This window comes from Centrocercus urophasianus, unplaced genomic scaffold (genome assembly GCF_019232065.1).
Source record: "Centrocercus urophasianus isolate 14NV4802_14NV808 unplaced genomic scaffold, USGS_Curo_1.0 seq_16, whole genome shotgun sequence".
NCBI classification, from domain to species: Eukaryota; Metazoa; Chordata; class Aves; order Galliformes; family Phasianidae; genus Centrocercus; species Centrocercus urophasianus.
The window spans coordinates 23,474,289-23,493,713 of NW_024884711.1; the positions used below are offsets into that span (position 1 = coordinate 23,474,289).

A 19,425-nucleotide genomic window follows, 5' to 3' on the forward strand; every position below is an offset into this window, starting at 1 on the left:
TTGCTTCAGTTTCTAGAGTGGGACTTGGACACACAACTCAAGGAAGAAAGTTTGTAACAGTATATGCTTTTTAAGGATGGCAAACTTTGTAACTGTTTGAGTTAAATACTAAGTTTTAAGGAAAGCTCCCAGTTTCCATCAAAATGCTTCACTAAAAATAATCACGACAGGGAAAATGATAATGATTGAAAAGAGATTTAAGTGATCATGTTACTAAACCAGCAGGTTTGGATTGGGGGCTTGATGTCCAAAGAAGGTATTTAATGTGAGTTCCTTTCTTTGAACATGCTTAAATGATTGTAAGACATGTGACCTGCAGTTCAAACACAGCCTCCCTGTTTTATATCTTACAGGACTGACACTATAAAGTAAGGTACAGTACAAATTTTGTAGCAGTTACTGGTCATAAATCAAGGTTTTTTAAGTTCTACTGGTCTTATGAACCTGAAGAACCCTGTCATCTCAAAAGTCTTTGAAACCACCTGGTTTCCAGACACAAATGAGTTACACATTTACCCTTGAGTCTGAGGATGTGCTGATATAGCTATGTACTGGCAGACAAGCTCCTTTGCAAACCTTTCTACACAGGCAGGAGTCAAGGCAACCCCCACTTGGACCAGGTAGCTCCACTGCTGTGTCACTGTGCCGAGGTAATCCAAACCTTGCTATCAGCAGGGCAGAAGCTCAAGCACAGTTCCAACACTGTTGCATTTTAATAAGTATGGAAGTCTCATGTACAGAAAACCTGCCTCCAAAATGAACTCAAATCCATCTGGACTTACTACATAGATAACCTAGAGGTAAGTTAAACTGACTGCAAAAGCCACGGGCCATTCAGGAAGAAACACTTTAGAAAATCCACAGCAGTATCACTGTTATTCTCTTTCCTACAACGTTTTACTAGACCAAATGTACAGCAATAAGAAGCTTGAAAACGCAGCCATGGCCTTGCAAACTGAGAAGCAAACTTCTCAGGAACAATTCACAGCTTCACATCCTGGTTCTGATACGTATAAGTAGCAATAAGGTATTGTACTCAAGATGTAAGAGGGCTGGCCTAAACAAACCTGCTGACATGCTCTTCTTGCAAATTTTGGTGTTCATCTCCCCCTGGTGGACTACGTGCAGAGAAGGGGATCTGCTCCACCAGGGAAGTCCTCTCCTAGAGGAGAAGTCCTCTAGAATCCACCTAACTCCACTCATCTTCCAGTTATTACAGAATCTTTGACCTCAATTCACCAACTGGCAAAACCAGCAAGACCCTCTGAAGTAAGCAGGTTCTGAGACATCAGCATGGTCAGCATGTTGCCAAGAGGAAAGGGGTAGCTCTTTTTCTGGAACATACATGTGTGCTGAACGTGCAGAACAATTATTCTAACAAGTACAGATTTCTAACTAAGAAATCTACTAACAAGTAGATTTCTTCAAACTTATCTGCTGTGGCACTGGAAGACTGAGTTCAGTTTATGTATGGATGGGATTGATTGGTAAAAAATAACGCCCACAATTAGTGTAGACATATGAGATCTGGATCAATAACACAGGAGAACAAACAGAACCAGAATTCCTAATAGACTTACTTGTATATTCTCTGAAAGATGCCAAAATACTGTGCTTCCAATATTGTGCAAATGCTACAGGATACTCATCAACTGAAGCATGTAAGGACAATGAAAAGTCGATCAATCTTCCTCAGCTGCTAACAGCATTAAGCCTTCGCCAGCACAGCCAACAGAAGCTGTCTATACCAGACCTACACTCAATTTCTAGATCTACTCAAGACAATCAGTCTCATTAATTTTTGCAGCTCCCTCCCTTTTATGCAGAACATTTCCTTATATTACTTTTCCTCCATATTCCCTGCAATTCCTCAGTGCTTCAGGTGAAGGAGCTGAAAGAGAACATATGGCTAAATGCTAAAATTAAAATTAAAATTAAAATCTTTGGAAGGCAGCAAAATAAGAAATCATTTTTCTTTCTTCAATTCTCATGTTTGGAAAAATGAGGTTCAACTTATCCATCTTTTTACATGATACATCCAGCAGGACCTTCTCCAGGTTCTTCTTGCTTTGAATCTAATAATAATCACAGATTACAGAATCACAGAATCACCCGGGTTGGAAGGGACCTCAAGGATCATGTAGTTCCAACCCCCCTGCCTAGCAGGGCCACCAAACACACACATTCAGATCAGGTTGCCCAGGACCCCGTCCAACCTGGCCTTAAACACATCCAAGGACGGGGCATCCACAACCTCCCTGGGCAGCCCGTTCCAGGGCCTAACCACTCTCCTTGTATAGAACTTCCCCCTAACATCCAACCTAAATCTTCCCTCCTTCAACTTCGATCCATTTCCCCTAGTCCTGCTGTTGTCAGCCCTTTTGAAGAGTTTACTCCCCTCGTGGGTGTAGATTTCAGACAATGGGTAATAGTTTTTGGCATTTGCTCTGCCCTCACTCAGCTATTTCCAAAAACCTACCTTCAAAGTGTGGGTAGCACACTTGAGAGCGAGTCTCAACTACAATCAAATCTGAACTTACAGCAGACAGTGCTTCATGCTTTCATTCTGCATTTTTAAGGCCCCCAAAATTAAGTGATGTTTACTTACTAGAAGGGCTTCAAAGCAATGTAGACAATGTAATGGGTTAACTCCTTCAATATCAAACTAGGTTGAGAATAACACTGTGTTATTCTTACAAGTCACCATAGTGAGCAGACAGTAGGCATCCCCAGTCTGAGTTAGCACAAGCTAAGACTTTCCATTACAAACTTTCAAGGTGACAACTGTTCTCTCTAGTCAGCACTTGTGAATTCCTAAGTACTTACATTTTATTAAAAATAAATTTGAAGTCCCTATCTGTAGGCAATATTAAACACCTTATCTCAATGCGTCAAGTATACAAAACTGTTTAACTTTCTACCAACTGCCATTAATCATATCAAGCCTTCGCAGTTCTTAGTGAAAGCTAACTCAGTAAACATGGAGGAAAAAAAAAGAAAAAGGAAGTCTGTATATGAAGAGCAGAAATACTGATGACTTCATTTTTTCTGGAGATTTACAGATTTTTTTTGCAGCCTGACAAAAGGTTCCAACTTCACCTGAGTCTGCTGACAATCAGCTGTCTTTAATACCAGAACCAGAATAAATTTTCCAACCTTCTTCAATCTGAATTCACTGTGGGACACAGCACATGAACTTCATTCCTCTGAAAAAGCCTGCTTTCACTCCATTTGTGAGAAAGTTCTGATTTAAAAAACATGCTTTTTAAAATGTATTAAGGTGATGTAGTAAGCACGTCAAGCATACCAGTAAAACCACCTACACTTCAGCTGAGAACACCCAGCTTGAACACCAAATTCGTAATGGGCACATAGATGCATCCGTAGACATGCAAACATTATGTCAGTATTTTCATCAACATCAATCTATTTAAGGATCCGCTTGCTTTGGACATTTGTCTTTTATTTAGGTTGCTCTGAAGCTTCCAAACAATAGACCAGTGTTTATTTTCCACTATGTATCATAGAATGATAGAATGGTTTGGGTTGGAAGGGACCTTTAAGATCATCTAGTTCCAACCCCCTGCTATAGACCAGGTTGCTCACAGCTCTATCCAGCCTCTCCTTGAATGCTTCCAGGGTGGGGGCATCCACAACCTCTCTGGGCAACCTGTTCCCAGTGTCTCAACAAGAATTTCTTCCTAATATCTAATCAACATCTACCCTCTTCCAACTTAAAACCATTTCCCCTTGTCCTGTCACTACTTGCCCTTATAAAATGCCCCTCTCCAGTTTTCCTCTACTGCTTCATCCACCTATTCTCAGTAACCTTCGCTACAATTCCAGTTAGCAATGTGTGCTCTCACAAATAGGCAGTGACATTCTGCTCCTTTTATTGGACTTCTCATAGCCCATACTTTTTTTAAACGTTTCTCCTTTATACTTATTTTTTCTCTTAAAAGATTCACTTTGAGATCTCAAACCATCCAGACACCTAGAACAGAGATTTGCAAAAGCAAGCAACTTTTTTCTTCTCAGTGAAACATCTATGAAACATCATTGGCTTACCATACACACGTCATTTCCCAGCGCATGGCTGCTCTCACATAGGTGGCCTCAAGTTGCTCCTACTCAAACTCGTCCACTCACCAGAGACAGATTATTGAATTCACCTTATAAGATGTTTTTTAAGGACTGCAAAGCTTTTGTTTAAAAAAACAAACAAACAAACAAACACAAATCCCCTCCAAATATACCGAACCAATACAAAAGAGGTGGTGTCAATGCACTATAACAAGATTTCACTTGTGCTTGTGAGATAAGCTTAGCTACAGCTACTCGAGATTTTGTAAGCAAAAAAAAAGGATCTACCAGGTCTACCAACTGATATACACAATGCTGTTATAGCAATAAAAGAATACCTTGCTGAACCACCCAATTTTAAAAGAAAAGTAACATAAGCTCAGTATGAAAATCTAAGATTTTTGTGAGTTTTAATAAAGTTTTATGTAAAGGCTACAACGAATGAAAAGGTTTTGACAAGTTGAGAACTGCTCCTAAAAGAAAAAGTTAGCTTAGAATAACAATATGTACCCTTTCACAGGTACAAAAAAACATAGGTTTTCACACTTGTGTGGCTCGTGTGTTTGTTACTCATTAATAATTTTATGATTGCTGTACTAATTAAGCTTCAGGGAAGTCTCAAGAATAGAGCTGCTAACCCAGCTCCACGCAAGGAAGGGTTACATGATTGAAGCAGCTGCTCAAGCCACTGTTGCCCATCAACAGCCCAAAGCCAAGCACTTTGCTGGGCTTATGCAAGAGCAACTCCTGAGCTACATTGGTGGCTACATGATTTCAGACTAACCCATCCCCAGTGTGACACCTCTCAACAAACTCTAAGACCAAATTTAAAGGAGTGATCTGAAGGGGGCATTAAAGGACTGACGCAAGAAAAAGGAAAAAAAAAAAAAAAGAGAGAAATGAGCTAAGGTTAGTGAGGAGAAAGTCAGAGAAGACCAGGCTTTATCAGTTTTGCTCGTAATGCAGCTACCAGCTACTGTGAAAGGGGTTCTTCCTTTCAGAGCCATTGTCCATCGCTTATTACTGTAGACTGCACTTGTGTTACTGACAAAATACATAATTTTCATACTATTTAAAAGCAAGCAAGCTAATGATTCACTAGATGATGATACATTTAGAAAGCATAACTGTCCTATTTAGAAGTTCTACTTTTTCACTTAGAAATGAATATTAAGATAGAAATACTGTAAAAGTTTATGGTTTTGTTTTTTTTTTTAATTTATATCTAATTAGCTTTCACTGGAAATAAAAACAAATATGAAATGTATGGTTTTTCCTATCAACAAATAAATGTACTATTTAGTTTCCAAAATCACTTACATTTCTAGCCCAAGAATATATTGCATTTCTTTGTGAATGATCTGTGGAAAATTATTTTCCTCCTTAAAAACCAATGAGCAAAACATGCCCAATTCTTTTGGATAAGATAAACTTTACTTTGTACCACAAGGACTGCTCTGAAAGTAACATCCTTTATTATGCTAGTCCACAACATCAGAGGCAGATGTCAGTGGAACAGCAGTAAGGCTGCAACAGATGGCAGCACAGGGGCAGCCTGACAAAATGGCGTCTGACATGGGAGCGTGTACAAAGCAAAGGTGTGGAACTGAATTTCTCCATATGGAAAAAATGGCACCCACTGGCATTCACCGATGCGTGCTGAATGTTGATGGAGAACAAACAGTGGATGTGAGCACAGTAAGGTGGTGGGTGGTGCATTTCAGCAGTGGAGACAACAAGAGCAGGTCACTTTCGCCGGTGCAGATGTTCGTGAGCGCAGCATGCAGGCTCTTGTTCATTGCTGGCAAAAATGCACAGCTAATGGCAGTGATTGTGTTGAAAATGAATGTTTTGTAGCTGAGAATTTGCTCTGTTTAATAGTGTTGTTGTGCTCTTTGTCAATTCCATGAAAATAAAGAGGAAACTAATGCCTGCTATGTATTTTTCTTGAGTACGGGCACCACTCAGTGCCATAACTTATTTTTTTTTTTTTAGATAAATACGTAACATTCAGCTTTCATTACATCACACTGATTTTTAAAGAGTAAGGCATATGACATAAATGTGAAAAGGAAACGAAGGTATTTTCTAGAACTATTTATAGTAATCCAGTCACACTGAACTGATGGTATTTCCTCCTGTATTGAAAATGCAGACAGCTGCATACAAAATAGATAGCACCAACTTTCAATTTACACCTAATGCAGAAAATAGTACTAAATCCTACTAGTATGGAAACTTAATATTGCTTTCAGTTTACAATTGGAACGAAAACTTTACTGTGACCAAATTTTGCAAGTAACAATCTGTATGGATAACCACATATTTCTGTGGAACATATTCGCATATAAAAACTACTAACAACTACACTCATTTTCTTAAGAATGAAATTTTAGCATTGGTAAAACATTTATTTCAATGAAAGCACTTAGATACAAAATAAATTGTTGGCAGAATGAAGTTGTTTTGTATTTTAATTAAAAGAAGCTGTAAAGCAGAGTTTGTATAACACATCATTTCTCCCGAATGTCTGGAATCCAGCCAACAGCTATTGGTTTCTCTAAGATTTAAGTCTTCTGAACAGCAGAAGTTGAATTCTGAACTGGGAAAGGTAATAATTTGCATCATGTCTTTGATAAGTTATGCTTTTTCTACCTGTCTACCTACTCATTTTAAAATTTGTTAGCTTTAGGGTCAAAAGGGCACTCTAATTTACATGGACAAACTAATCTAGTGACAGGCCACCTGAAATTGGTTAGTTCAAGAGTAAATTAAAGCCATACTGGGTCCCTTTCACATTTCTTCTCATGTTCCAAAGCATTTACAAATAATTCAATTCCAGTGGTTGCATCATATACAATATTTAAAGGAGGCATTATTGTGGAAGATACTGACACACCTCACTACATCCTAGTATGCCTATTGTGAACACCAGAAAGAAAAGATGTTGTGACATTGGATCAGATATTTCATCTTTTTCAGTCTTTTGCTCCTCTGCTTACATATTGTTTGACTGTTCAAGGATCTTCCCTAGAAGATCTCACAGCAGCAAGTCTGAACTGTGAAACTCTGCTTCATTACCTTTGAATTTACCTTTGAATCTTTTCAGCTTTTAAGACTGTGCTGAATCCTTCTCCAGTGCATACGCATATTTTAATTTAGACTATTCCTTCAATTCACTGTTATGAAAATAGTTCATTAAACTCAGATTGGGAACTAAAAATCATAAACATATGGCTCACTAGAAATATTCTGTTGAGAAGCAGGTGGTACACATGCAGCAAAATTTTAGTAATGTTCCATGAGAATCAATTCCACAATGTAGTATTTCCTCCAAATTTTATAAAACAGGAAAATAAAGGCAAGAATTATCCCTCCCATGCTAAGATACAGCCAGATTTTAGGGGAAAAAAATGTAACCAGACAGTCAGTTTAGAATAAACTAAACATAACAAAATCTCTCCCATCCGAATGCTGTTTACAATTTGTATTTACTCAAGCTATTCAATACATCTATGTTGAAATTAACATAAAGATCCAGGACATCTGGATGTTTCAACCATGACTGTATCTCAGATTGTTGTCACCACTGAGAACCTCAAGAGCTCTACCAACTAAAATAATTGCATGTAAGGCCAATTTGGAACAGTAAGAAGGCCACAGACATGACCCTCAACATGCACACCTTCAGCATTTCAAGGGAATCTACAAACTGTACCTAAACTTCTTAACAAACCTCTCAGAGAAATGTCCATCATGCTTAGCTTTGAGGTGCACAGTAAGTACAAATAAGATATCAATACATGACTCCATTTAAGAAGGAAAACTATTTTGTATTAACTAGTATGCCAGCAGAATGGAAGGAGTATAATTTATACATACATAGGTTGTATACTTTCCTTCGGATAGGTTTTTGCCTTTAAGTATAAAATCTAACACTCTTTTATCTATAATAAATATCTATAATAAATCTATAATACATACAGCAGAAGCTAGAAATATGTAGAAGTAGACAGGATTTAAACAACAGGCACTTTTGCACATTTCTGCCTCTGCCTGACTAGCACTTAGCATCTTATGGTCACGTTCCTTATTTTGAATACTTGCCCATTTTACTACACAACTAGGTCTCCTACAGGTGATTCAATTTATAATTCAGAATACGGCACCCCAGTTAGAAGTGCTGGGTGTTGTGAAGGGAAGAAAGATGGACAAGATTCATGCCATGGTCTACTCTGGCTTGCAGATTATTTCCAGATGCACTTCATATTATATTGATCTGTTTAATTACCTTGAAGAATACACTCTCTTAAAAAACAATCTTCCTGTTTATTTCAACACCGGTTCTGTTCTTCCGAGTGGTTTAACAGCAACAAAAACTATCTGAGACATGGAGTAAAAATAAGAGTCAAACAACTACTCAACAGTACACCAGCTATCATCTGCTTGCAGAACAATTGGTACAGTGCATGGCTCAGCTCTTTCAAAAGGGGCAGAAGACACAGGACTCCTGCCTGACACATTAGGTAGACACGCTGGCCCTTAACACTCCAAACAGCACATAAAAGTACTTACACTATTTTAAGTCACACAGACAGACAACATAATTAATTGTAGGTTGCTCTTCATTTGGCAAAGATAATAGACTACAATTGAGGAAAGTCATCAGCAGGAAAGTGGAAAGAGAGGCTTTAAAGAGGCCCTAAAAGCATGTTCTTCATATCTCACTTTAAGCTTGATCTTCAGAGCCCAGATCAAAAGTGCTGGGACACGTTCTCACCAGAAAGGTCTTAACTTCATAATTCATTCTCTGCTCATTAAGTTCATTGACTTTAGGTACAGAACATAAGCAAACAGATGTCTTATGCTGTCAGGAATGTGCTGATGACTTAGAAAAATGTAAACCCACAGGGAACAGAGGATTCAGAAGTTCCACTGAAACCAAAGGAGGGTGAGGGAGAAGAAAGATAGCAGACAGCACTTAACACATACAACACCTTCTGAAATCAGAACACAAAAGAATAGAGAGAACATCTTCAGCTTTGAGTTGATTCACCAAATCTAGAGAAAGGAAAGAAAACAAAATCTTTCTTTTTCAAGAGCAGCTGCTAGGAAGGTAAATGCATAAGATAGGGAGCTGAAAGATATTTGTGCTTAATGTACCTGCTGCTCAATGTGAGCTCATGCTGCCTAGCCAGTAAAAAGTACCAGGAGAATATCTGGCAGGCACAGTGAAGGTCTTTTAATAATGGAAGGAAGCCTGATTCTATTTAAAAACAACTTCCACAGTTGTCTTTAAGCTCCAAGTTTCAAAAAGCAATACATAGAGGAATAAAGTTTATTGAACATTTTATATTCTGAGGTTCTTAATTTCTTCAGAACAGAATCAAAATGTGCTAGACAGCTCTTATTTCTTTATTTTCTTATTTAAACACCAAAGATGACCCCTCTTCCTTATAAGCCAAGTTGTCAGCTCTAGTGCCCACGGAGAGCAAGAAGGTCCATGCTGGTTGGGTCACAAAACCAGTGGCAAAGGGAGCACAGAGGAACTCTGCTGCTTGGAAGTGGTGCCTGCTACCCTCCTCCCAGCAAGGCTTATTTTAACCAAGCTTTGATGGATAATAAATGTGTTCACAGCTGTGACAAGTTGAAGATCATACGTCTGGGTGATATGCAATTATTTTGCTTAAAGTTCTCCCCCTTATTACTCCTAAAATTTTCTTAATATTTCTAAAATGTTAATTTAGTCTAGTAGCAAAGATCTGCGAGTATAGAATTTGACTGCAGTTCAATACTATTTAAAATGAAAAGCATATTATAACAAACCATGGCTCATTATCTTCATGCAGTACACATTCTGCTATCAACAAAAAGATTAGAATGAGTACGATGTCTGGAAAGGCATATCCAAAACAATAATCTAAAAAAGCAGCTGTCTCAGAAGCCACAAAATGCATTAGGGATCTAAATTCATTAGCTGTAGCTTCTGCAGATGAAAACAAGCATCCCGGATCTGAGTGGGAAGCAGCTTAACTCCTGCCTTCCCATGCAGCATGCTCCAAGCACAATGGGCACCTTCTCTTGAAAAGAAAAATGGGACCCTAGAACAAATCCCACCTTCTCCCCTTCATCTTCTCACCAGCCTACTCAAGATGCAATGAACGTGAGCTTTGGGCTCCACAGCCTGAAGGTATTCTCCAGCTCCTGTTCATCACAGGAGCCCTCCCAGTCAGCTATGCTCACACTTGCTTGAGGTACCTTTCTCCCTTCCATTTGAAGCTGGATCTGATATTCAGACAGAAAGGAAAAGGTGCCTGGAACAGAGTTAAACCATCAAATGTAATGCTTACAAGTTGGCAGCAAGCACATGTCTCTTTGTGCTATTTATGTTTATTTTTAATCATCTCCATTAAAGAAAACAAAAATCAAAGAGCACAACAGACACAGGGTAGGGAGTAGACACCAGTATTCCATTTTCCTCACTCTAAGGTCACTGCAATTCCATGATTAATGCAGCGTAACAGAAGCTCATATATCTTGCACTATTGGAGTAGAATCACTGTGCAGCCAAAGTAAACAGAAGTGGTCCTTCCAACTGGACTGTTTCACACTTCGATGCTAGAAGATGTGCTAAGCCCATGCAGAACTAGATTTTGAGGTTGTTGGATGAACGCTCCAATAAGCACAAGTATGCATTTCAAGAAGAACATTCTGTAACTTCAGGTTTTGTTTTGAATCAAGTAGACGGATGTGCTTGACATACAGTGCTTCGACTCTGACAATTCAGCTTCACAGCACACCAAGAACACAAGCTTTCTCCTTTGCTAGTGGGTCATCTTAGGCAAATATGCTCAAAACACTTTGAGAACTGGATTTCAGAAATGCTGAATTCAATTTCTTGGATTGGCCTTCCCTAATTTTGTATAATGCAGTGCACAAGTTGGAAACTGCATATGGTTTGCTCCTGGTTCTCAGCTCCAGTTTACAGAGCAGTAAAGCGGGAGAAAATTTTTATAAGTTCATAGCCAGTACATACAGCTGAAATTTATATCCAGTTCCCCATCCAAATGAAGGGTGTGCTGGTATGTGTATTTAATATCCATGTTTTAAAATATAATACTGACTGCTTTCTACAATATCTGTACTAATACTTTAATAAGGTAAATCTTCCTTAGAAACAGCATTCCAACACTGCAAGACTTAAACTTGAAATAATTCAGGAGGAATTCAGGCACGTTCCCTTTAAAAAAAAAAGAAAGAAAAGAAATAACTGAATTCCCATTCTCTGCCTCTCAAAAAAGGGGAAGAAAAATCATGAAAACTGAAAGAAGAATAAAAATTAATCCTATGGGTTCTAAGTTGTTCCTCTCCCTTACTCACCCTGTAATAGGAAACCTAGGAGCTTGAGCTCCTCAATAACTGCATGTCTGTACAGGTCTCAGTAAAGTAAGCTTTAGAATGATAAGGTCTATCAGACCAAATCCTCCCCCCGACCCCACTCCCCTAAGGAAAATCTCTGCGACTCTGAACATTTTAAGGAAGTTTGCCTGCTTTCAACTGAAAAAGTGAGTTTATTTTACATATGTAATGGTAGCCATATGCTTAAAGACTTGGTCATTAGTCTGGAGGCAACTGGAAGAAAAAAGAAAGACAGACACCATACCCACCCACCCCCAGACCCCCCCACCCGATCTCCCCATCAAAGCAAACCAAAAGACACCCTCACAATTGATAGTACTACTTTGAGCTCCCTCTCCAGTTTGTACTCATTCTCATTGACAATATTAAAAAAAAAAAATAAAGAGAAGAGTAAAGAAAAGAGTGAAGTGATCGTGGGCACCCATCCACCATAAAAATAACTGCAGAACAGACATCATGCACCCTAATTTATAGGGGGGAAGTGGCATGAAAAAACTGAAGCACATTCAGCTGCTCGAGCAGTGATCAGAAAGCACGCTGTATTTTTGGCAAGCACCAAAGATGTGTTATGGCAAAAGCAAAAGACATAACACTGAAGTACAAAGGGAGGGATGTGTGTAAAATCAGCTCAACATAATGTTTCCTTCACAGAAAATTAACATTGATTAACATCTGTGTCAGGCTGAATGACTTCCATCAGACAGAGACTACAGACATTAATACGAGGGACCCATTTGGAAAGAAAGATCTCTAACTATGCTGTAAATTTCTAAAAGACAGACTTTGATCTGAATTTATCATTTGCCAGGATAGCAACTTAGACTCCTACAAGACATTTTCCACCACTCTGTTTTTCAGTTGTAAGTTCATCTTGGCTGTACCTGCCTGTAAGTTCATCTTACAGCCTCTCGAGTCCAAGTCTGATTTTCCTATCCACCTTCAACACTTTCCTTTGCATCATAAAGCAAAGAACTTTTTACTCCTACAAGGGATTTAATGACCAGTATAAGTTGGGAAACAAAGTTTACAGCCGACATCTGAATATCCCTACTTTTGTGTTATATTTTGCTATTCTAGGCAGTCATTATTTTTATTTCTTACATTCCAACCTCAGATTGCTTTAAGAATGCATTACAGACCAACTGACTGAGACACTACCTATGGGAGTAAAGCTGTCAGAACTCAGGTGTCAACAACAGTCACAAATACTATAAACAAAGGTTAAAGAACACTGCAGTGTCTACGCAAATACATCATTGCAGAACAATCAGGTCCAAGGAATGCCTTCATCTTTCCAGAGGAGAAGTTTCTAGTGGGGGAAAGAGGGATTAAGAAAAATAAATAAATCAGGGGGAAAAAAAAAAAGGATTTTATTCATCTGTATATTCTACTTCCACTGCTATTTACAAAAGCTTTAAAATCAGTAGGGTGAAACCTCTCAGGAGCATTCAGGAGACGGGCATCCATAGAAAGTGACTATTATACATCAGCTTGGAAGGCAGTTAATATGAAAAACAGGAATCCAACTCCAACCAATATTTTCTTACAGGGCTAGCAGCAAACTGTCAGATGCATGTGTGACCTCAAAACAACCTTTTGCCAGATGCCTCTTTAACCTCTTACAGTTACATCAATTTCTAAAGAGATTGGTACGTTTTACCATTTTCCTCTTTTGGTTATGCAACTTAAAAATATGTGCTTAAAAGACTGACTAAAAATGCTTCATTCTGTGCATTTTTGATCTACCTTAAAGCTCCAAAATAACAATCTCAAATACACTGGCAAATATTTGAACTTTTTTTTTTCCCCACTCCAGAAATAAAACTGCTATAAAAGTTGAACACAAGAAGTCTTTAGCATTTTTGGGCCAAGAGAGTATGAACCCTAACCATCAATTTCAAAAAAGCATTGTTTTAATGTTGTTTTAAATAAATGTTTATCATTAAAAAGTAGGTTAAATAACCTACATTTAAAATGAGTAGAAGCCAACACAGTGATTCAAAATTTGCCTGCATAGAAACATTTAAGAAAGGGCATTTTGGTAAATTTATTTACAGAAAGACTTTTTTGGCAAATTTAAACTTTAATGAAATATAATACATGTCATGAATGTGTTTTCTGGGGCTCGGGCCTTAGAAAGCATGAAGACAAATGTAATGGAAAAATAGGTCGCATACAATGAAGTGCTAAAAATTCTAACGTCTGACTTGTGGCTGAGATAACTATTTGAAAATCTGGAGGTACGCAAATAAGCAATTAAAAATGCTCTGCCAAAAGAAATCCACATTTTGATGAAACAGTAAAATGGAAAGACTGCCAGTACTGCACAAAATCTAGAAAAAAATATATATTTCCTTTGAGAAATATACCTACTTACACAGCGCAACAATGAATTTCAGTTGTTCTGTAACCCAGTTCCTTTAATCTGCATAAGAGATGCTGAGTTCACTCAACCAAATCACTACTGGCTTTCAGAATACAATCAACACATGCTTTTCAACAGTATTAATATAGCATGAAGCTTGTGCTCCTAATTATTCATGTTTTTGCATTCTGTTTTTCCCCCTGCTGTAAAATATGCAAATTTACTTCTTTGTGTTATTTAGGTCCCACATGGGCCTCAACAGATCAGCTTGGAAAGAATTACAAGCCAACATCTAGATACATGCTGTCAACACTTCAAGCTTCATTATTTTTATTAGACTGGAATTCCATTATAAATTTGATATTAGGCTTTAAAAAGCTTTTTATACTTCTGATGAAAACCTACAGTCTAATAAAATGTTGTACTGATAATTACTATTACTCGACTTTCTGTGTGTGTGGGCAAATGAAGGAGAAAGAGAAAAGCACAACTACGAGATGCAAGAGAAATCACCACCTAGTGGTACTACTGAAAAATGCAGTTTGTTTTTGTTTAAAACTAGTACCCAAGAGAATTAGTTTGACTTCATTACTGAATGAAGGGTAGCCATTACCTCCTTATGCAACTAAAGATCAGTAACAGGAGAGGACTGTTTCTTCTCTTTCTGAATTCTCCCACTCCCTTTTCAGTCAACTCTGATTGAAAAATTCAGTGCCCAGATGAGCTACCACCTCTTTTTTTCAATATAGAATGCAGAAAGCAGTGATTTGAAAAACAGGTTGCTTAATATAATCAACACATGCTCCTCAACAGTATTAATACAGCATGGCATGCACCAAAGCATTTACTTACATTGGCATAGGCTAATGCATATATTCTTTAGAAATATATATATATATATATTAGAATTATCATTTTACTATTATTATACTATTATTATTAGAATTAGAATATATATATATATATATATATATATATATATATATTAGAATTCCCCCAAAACCTCAGATTGTCTCAAAGTTAACATTAAATATTTTCAAACCTTCACAAGAAAATGAAATGGCAGCTTGCTTATTGGAAAACAGCAGGGTTGGAAATAGCTACACAAACACTACATCAAAAAAAATAAATAAACAAAAACAAAAACCCCTTAAACCCACCAATGCAGAAAATAAAAGGGCACTGAAACCAAACCTTCTTTTCTCCAATGGGCACTAAGCCTTGTGGATTTCTTAAATGTAACAGCATATTATTTTAAAATACTGCAGCATTCCAGTCTTTGTGACTAGCACCACTAGAAGCTCCTTAAATATTAATGGCAAAACAGTGTAAAGATTCACAGGATTCTACTACAGATTACTATCAAGCCACAGAAAAACCAGCAGCAGCAACACTAAGGTCTTACAGATCTCTTGGTGCATTTCCTCCTTGAGGTACGTGCATGCAAGAGAAAAACCAAACAGCTATGTGCACTGCACTAATCAAGCAGTAGGGATGCAGTCCTTAGATTCGGAAGGGTCAGTATATCATGCTTCCTTTTCAAAACATACTTAATTCTTGAAGATTTTAAAACTGCAAATTCATCTCAGAAGTTCTTCCAAATATACAGAGACCTACATTATTGACATGACCGTATAAACAGTATTTTACTTATGTACTTACACGTCAGGAAACAACTAGGTGTACTTTAATTCATGACAATTTATCCAGTTCTTCCACAACAAAAAGCACCCCAAAGAATATCTGTATGTGTAATACATTAATGGAACACAGAAATGGATGGCGGGGGGAACAACACATGAACTGTTCTTCAGAAAAACAGAGCCAAGACTTCCAGAACTAAAGACTGACTGGTGTTGATCATTTGACTTTTTCATATCTTCATCACACAGCACTTCCTGATTAAGCCCGTTAAAGCTGAGCTTGGTCACTGCCACTAGACCTGCTCTGCTCTCCTTACTCAGGCAGCACAGTACAGTGCCTCTCAGAGCTGAGGTCTCTGCCTCAGCCTGTCTGCCCTCACATCACCTTCCCTCCCCTGCAGGTTCACCTGCCTTGGGGTGCAGCTGCCCTTGCTGCTCCTGCACACCTGGCTTGTTTCAAATTTTGCTGGAAGAATAATCAAGACCCTGCACATCAGCATCTTAAAATATACCTGAAAACAAAATGAACATTGAAACACAGTAGTTTTGGAAAAGCACATCCAGGGCTCCATCCAGGACCACCCAAAATTCAAACCGTATCTCTGAGAACAATGTTTGCAGAGTTTCTGATTTGCTCACCAGAATTACATGAAAACAGCACTGCCTCAATTTTTCAATGCCTGATTTTTGACAGAAATTACAACTACAGATCACATGCATCTTTGTTAACTGATGAGAGATTTTTAACTGCGTTTAAAACCAACACACTAGCATTAATGTGTTTTCTTCCACACAGCTACCAAGAATCATCAAAATGGATGGTAGACTGGAATTCATTTTGCAAATAAATTGTAATTTGATTATTTCTTGATAGGTCTCTCTGAGACTTTTAGTAGGGTTCCTGAAGGCCCTCAATTAATGGTGCACGGTATGAAAAACCTTGAAAAGGATTTGTGACAGGCAAGCTTCGCCTGACTACAAAAAGCTTCTGTGGAAATCAGAAGCCAACATTCTCTAAAGATGCATTTTTTTCCTCTTTTTCTCTCCATGAAAGAGAAGCAAAATGCTTCCTCTCTTCTCCGCAGAGTATTAGTGAACAAGGCTGTTGTTTTTTTTCTTTTTTTCTTACATGCTTCAAATGAAAGACTGGGTTTAGAAAACAAACTGAATCACACAACATTTAGCTCTGACCCCCTGTTAAGACTGTTTGTTCACTGCCTAAGGCAGTATTCACACTTATAACTTAAAGATGCAGTCATAAGAACAGCTTTCCTATGATTACTACTAAGATAAGACTTCAGTACTGATGTTCCAGAATGCTTTACATCTCATTTTGAAAAGTTTCAATATCTCCCATCCAAGCAATAAAAAACAAACTAGGAGAATAACTATTCCTAGCCAAAACTTCTACGTAAGTATCTACTTAGGTACTAACCTATAACTCTGCAACTGCTTCTGACCAGCAGCACAGTGACATGCTTCACTGACAAGACAGGCAGTAATTGTTCTGCCAAGTAAAAGTTCAGATGAAAAGACTATGTGCTATCTCATCACAGCGTGCAAAATTAACTGCTATTCAAGAGAAAAGAAATAGTAAATAGAAATAACAGAAGACTCATGCATACTTGATAATTCTTCAGTTTATGTTTAAGAGTTTATGTTTATTTTAAACAAAATAACAGGAATAAAATTTAAGTAGTCACTGACAGTATTTCAAGAAAAAGGAATGAAGCCAAGTTAAGTACAAAACTGGGGTGAACAGTTGTTGCAGATGAGCAACCTTTATATGCAGAGCTCTCTTTCTGTTGCAGAATTTGAAACTCTGGTCTCCAACCTTTTGGGAGATGATTGTGGTCTCTCCTTTAACCCTTCCACAATGCAAGTGCTGGAATTATTTAACATAGTCATCAAAACCAAGGTGAGTAGACAGGTCCATATGAAGAAAATCCAGTGGAAGACAACTGTTCAACCTAACAGTCACATATGTGAAACTGGATCTATTTTAACAATTGACAGCTAGCTGTGGCTATTTGTTTTAAGCACATGAGTAAGTTATCCTAAGAATGAGCTCTAGTAGTCTCACACTGTTAGATTTTGATAACTCAGCAGCTCTCCTTACTTCAGAATGCTCAAATACCACTTACATAGATTCCTATAAGATTCCTCAATATAACTCAGTTAATCAGAGCAACAGAAATTGAACACTGATGATGACAGTTTTACAAGGAGAAAAATACAAACTTTCAGAAGAGGAAGAAGAAAAGGATCAGTTACAGCACTACAATAAATTCTGTTTCTCCTGTGTGCTTGAGCCATCCTACAGAACTTGTGACAGAACTTACTTAATGGTGTAGATTTAGCCTGGCCACAGACAAGTACACTTCAGATTAAGTTCTGAATAACAGAAAGACTTAGAAAATCCCAAACTGCTTAGTTTTCATCAAACTAATCAAAAAATCATATTCTGAATCAGAACATTCACCGTGTGACTGGCAATACACAGACACATCTTGCCTTCTAGTTTAAAAAGACTTTGGGGATAACATTAGAAGGAGGGAAGTTAGCAGCTGTAACAAGATATTCTCTCTGCAACTCTAACCATAAAGTTAGAAGCGGTAACTCTGAGGTTTCTTGTTCTGAAAAGAAATAATGTTTCATTGTTTAAAACATGAGGGGAAAATAAGAAATTGGAATTTCCATGATCTTCAAGAAGAGCTTGTACCTATTAAAAAAAATAATAATAATAATGTGAAGAAATAAAGCTTTAGCTATTTAGTCTGGAATAGTGTAGGCTTACTTGTGGAAAAGCAAGAATTCTGAGTTGTTTTTGTTACGGCTTCTTTTAATTCTTTTCTCTTAGTCTAAGCATCTCAAAGACCTTTTTACACTCAAAGATTACAAGAATCATTATATACAGAAGCATCACTTACCCACAATAACAAATCCATCTGCTTCTCTCTCTTGCACTGTAATTTTCTTTGAATCTTGACCTTTCCGGAAGAAGCTGAACATAGTCTCTTTTTCTCTTCTTCTAGCTTGTTATCTAGAATGAAGACAATTTATGTTAAATACAAGACAGCAGAATTCAGCATAAAAAGTTCATACCACCCCAAATACCAAATGCATGGTATTACAGCTAGATCTGTATTACCAGATTTGAAATATCAGGCATCAGCATGTCAGATAGAGTTCCTTGTTGGTATAGCAATTGACTTCAATAAGCAAAAAGTTTAAATTACTAAAGGGTTTTTGTGAAGAATGGAATAAAACAGACAAACAACTTATCTTTCTAATGGAAAATTAAAGAAGAAAACTCACTTCAGCATTTATTAAGCACCTTTCCATATTCTTTTGCGTTTTTGAATTGTTGTTACACAAATTTTCCCACCAGAGTTTGCTCTCAAGGTTTTAAACCCTAGAGCCCAAAACATGATCCTACAGGAAATGTAGTTCTATAACATAGCAGTACTTTAATTAAGCAAATTACACTATATTAAGTGTCTGTGCACCAATTACAAAAGCACAGATAAAAAATAAAAACACATACAATAATAGCATAGCATCCATTTTCATTTTTCCAGTTCATACCCTTACATACAGCTTAATACTTGGGAATATTCCCCTAAAAGAAAGCACAATACAATGAAGCAGCTTCTTCGGAACAATAAGCCGTTCTATAAGAACCTGCCAAACAGACTGTAACTATGACTTCACATGAGCTGGAACAAAACAGGTAAAGCATAACAGTAATGGGATAGTGGCAGCTGTAAATGATTGTGCTCAGTATCTCAGGAAAGCAAGATTTGAAGCAATTTTAATAGCTTAAAGAGGACAAACTCATCTGAAAAAGCCTCACAAGCATTAGTCAAAAGACAGCCAGATGGGCCAGCTATGAAGCACACCATATATTTGGAT

General features: G+C 37.5%; 1 protein-coding gene across 4 annotated transcripts in view; it reads right to left on the reverse strand.

Annotated features, from left to right (window-relative positions):
* Window positions 1–19,425, reverse strand: part of UMAD1 (UBAP1-MVB12-associated (UMA) domain containing 1) — a 92,364-nt gene that overhangs the window by 68,115 nt on the left and 4,824 nt on the right. For all 4 annotated transcript variants that reach the window (XR_006168401.1, XR_006168402.1, XM_042816458.1 and 1 more), the window contains exon 2: window positions 18,441–18,553. Coding sequence is in view for 2 of the 4 variants with exons in the window: in XM_042816458.1 (XP_042672392.1) it covers window positions 18,441–18,522 (82 nt within the window). In the remaining 2 variants the exon portion in view is untranslated. The remainder of the gene's footprint in view (window positions 1–18,440; window positions 18,554–19,425) is intronic.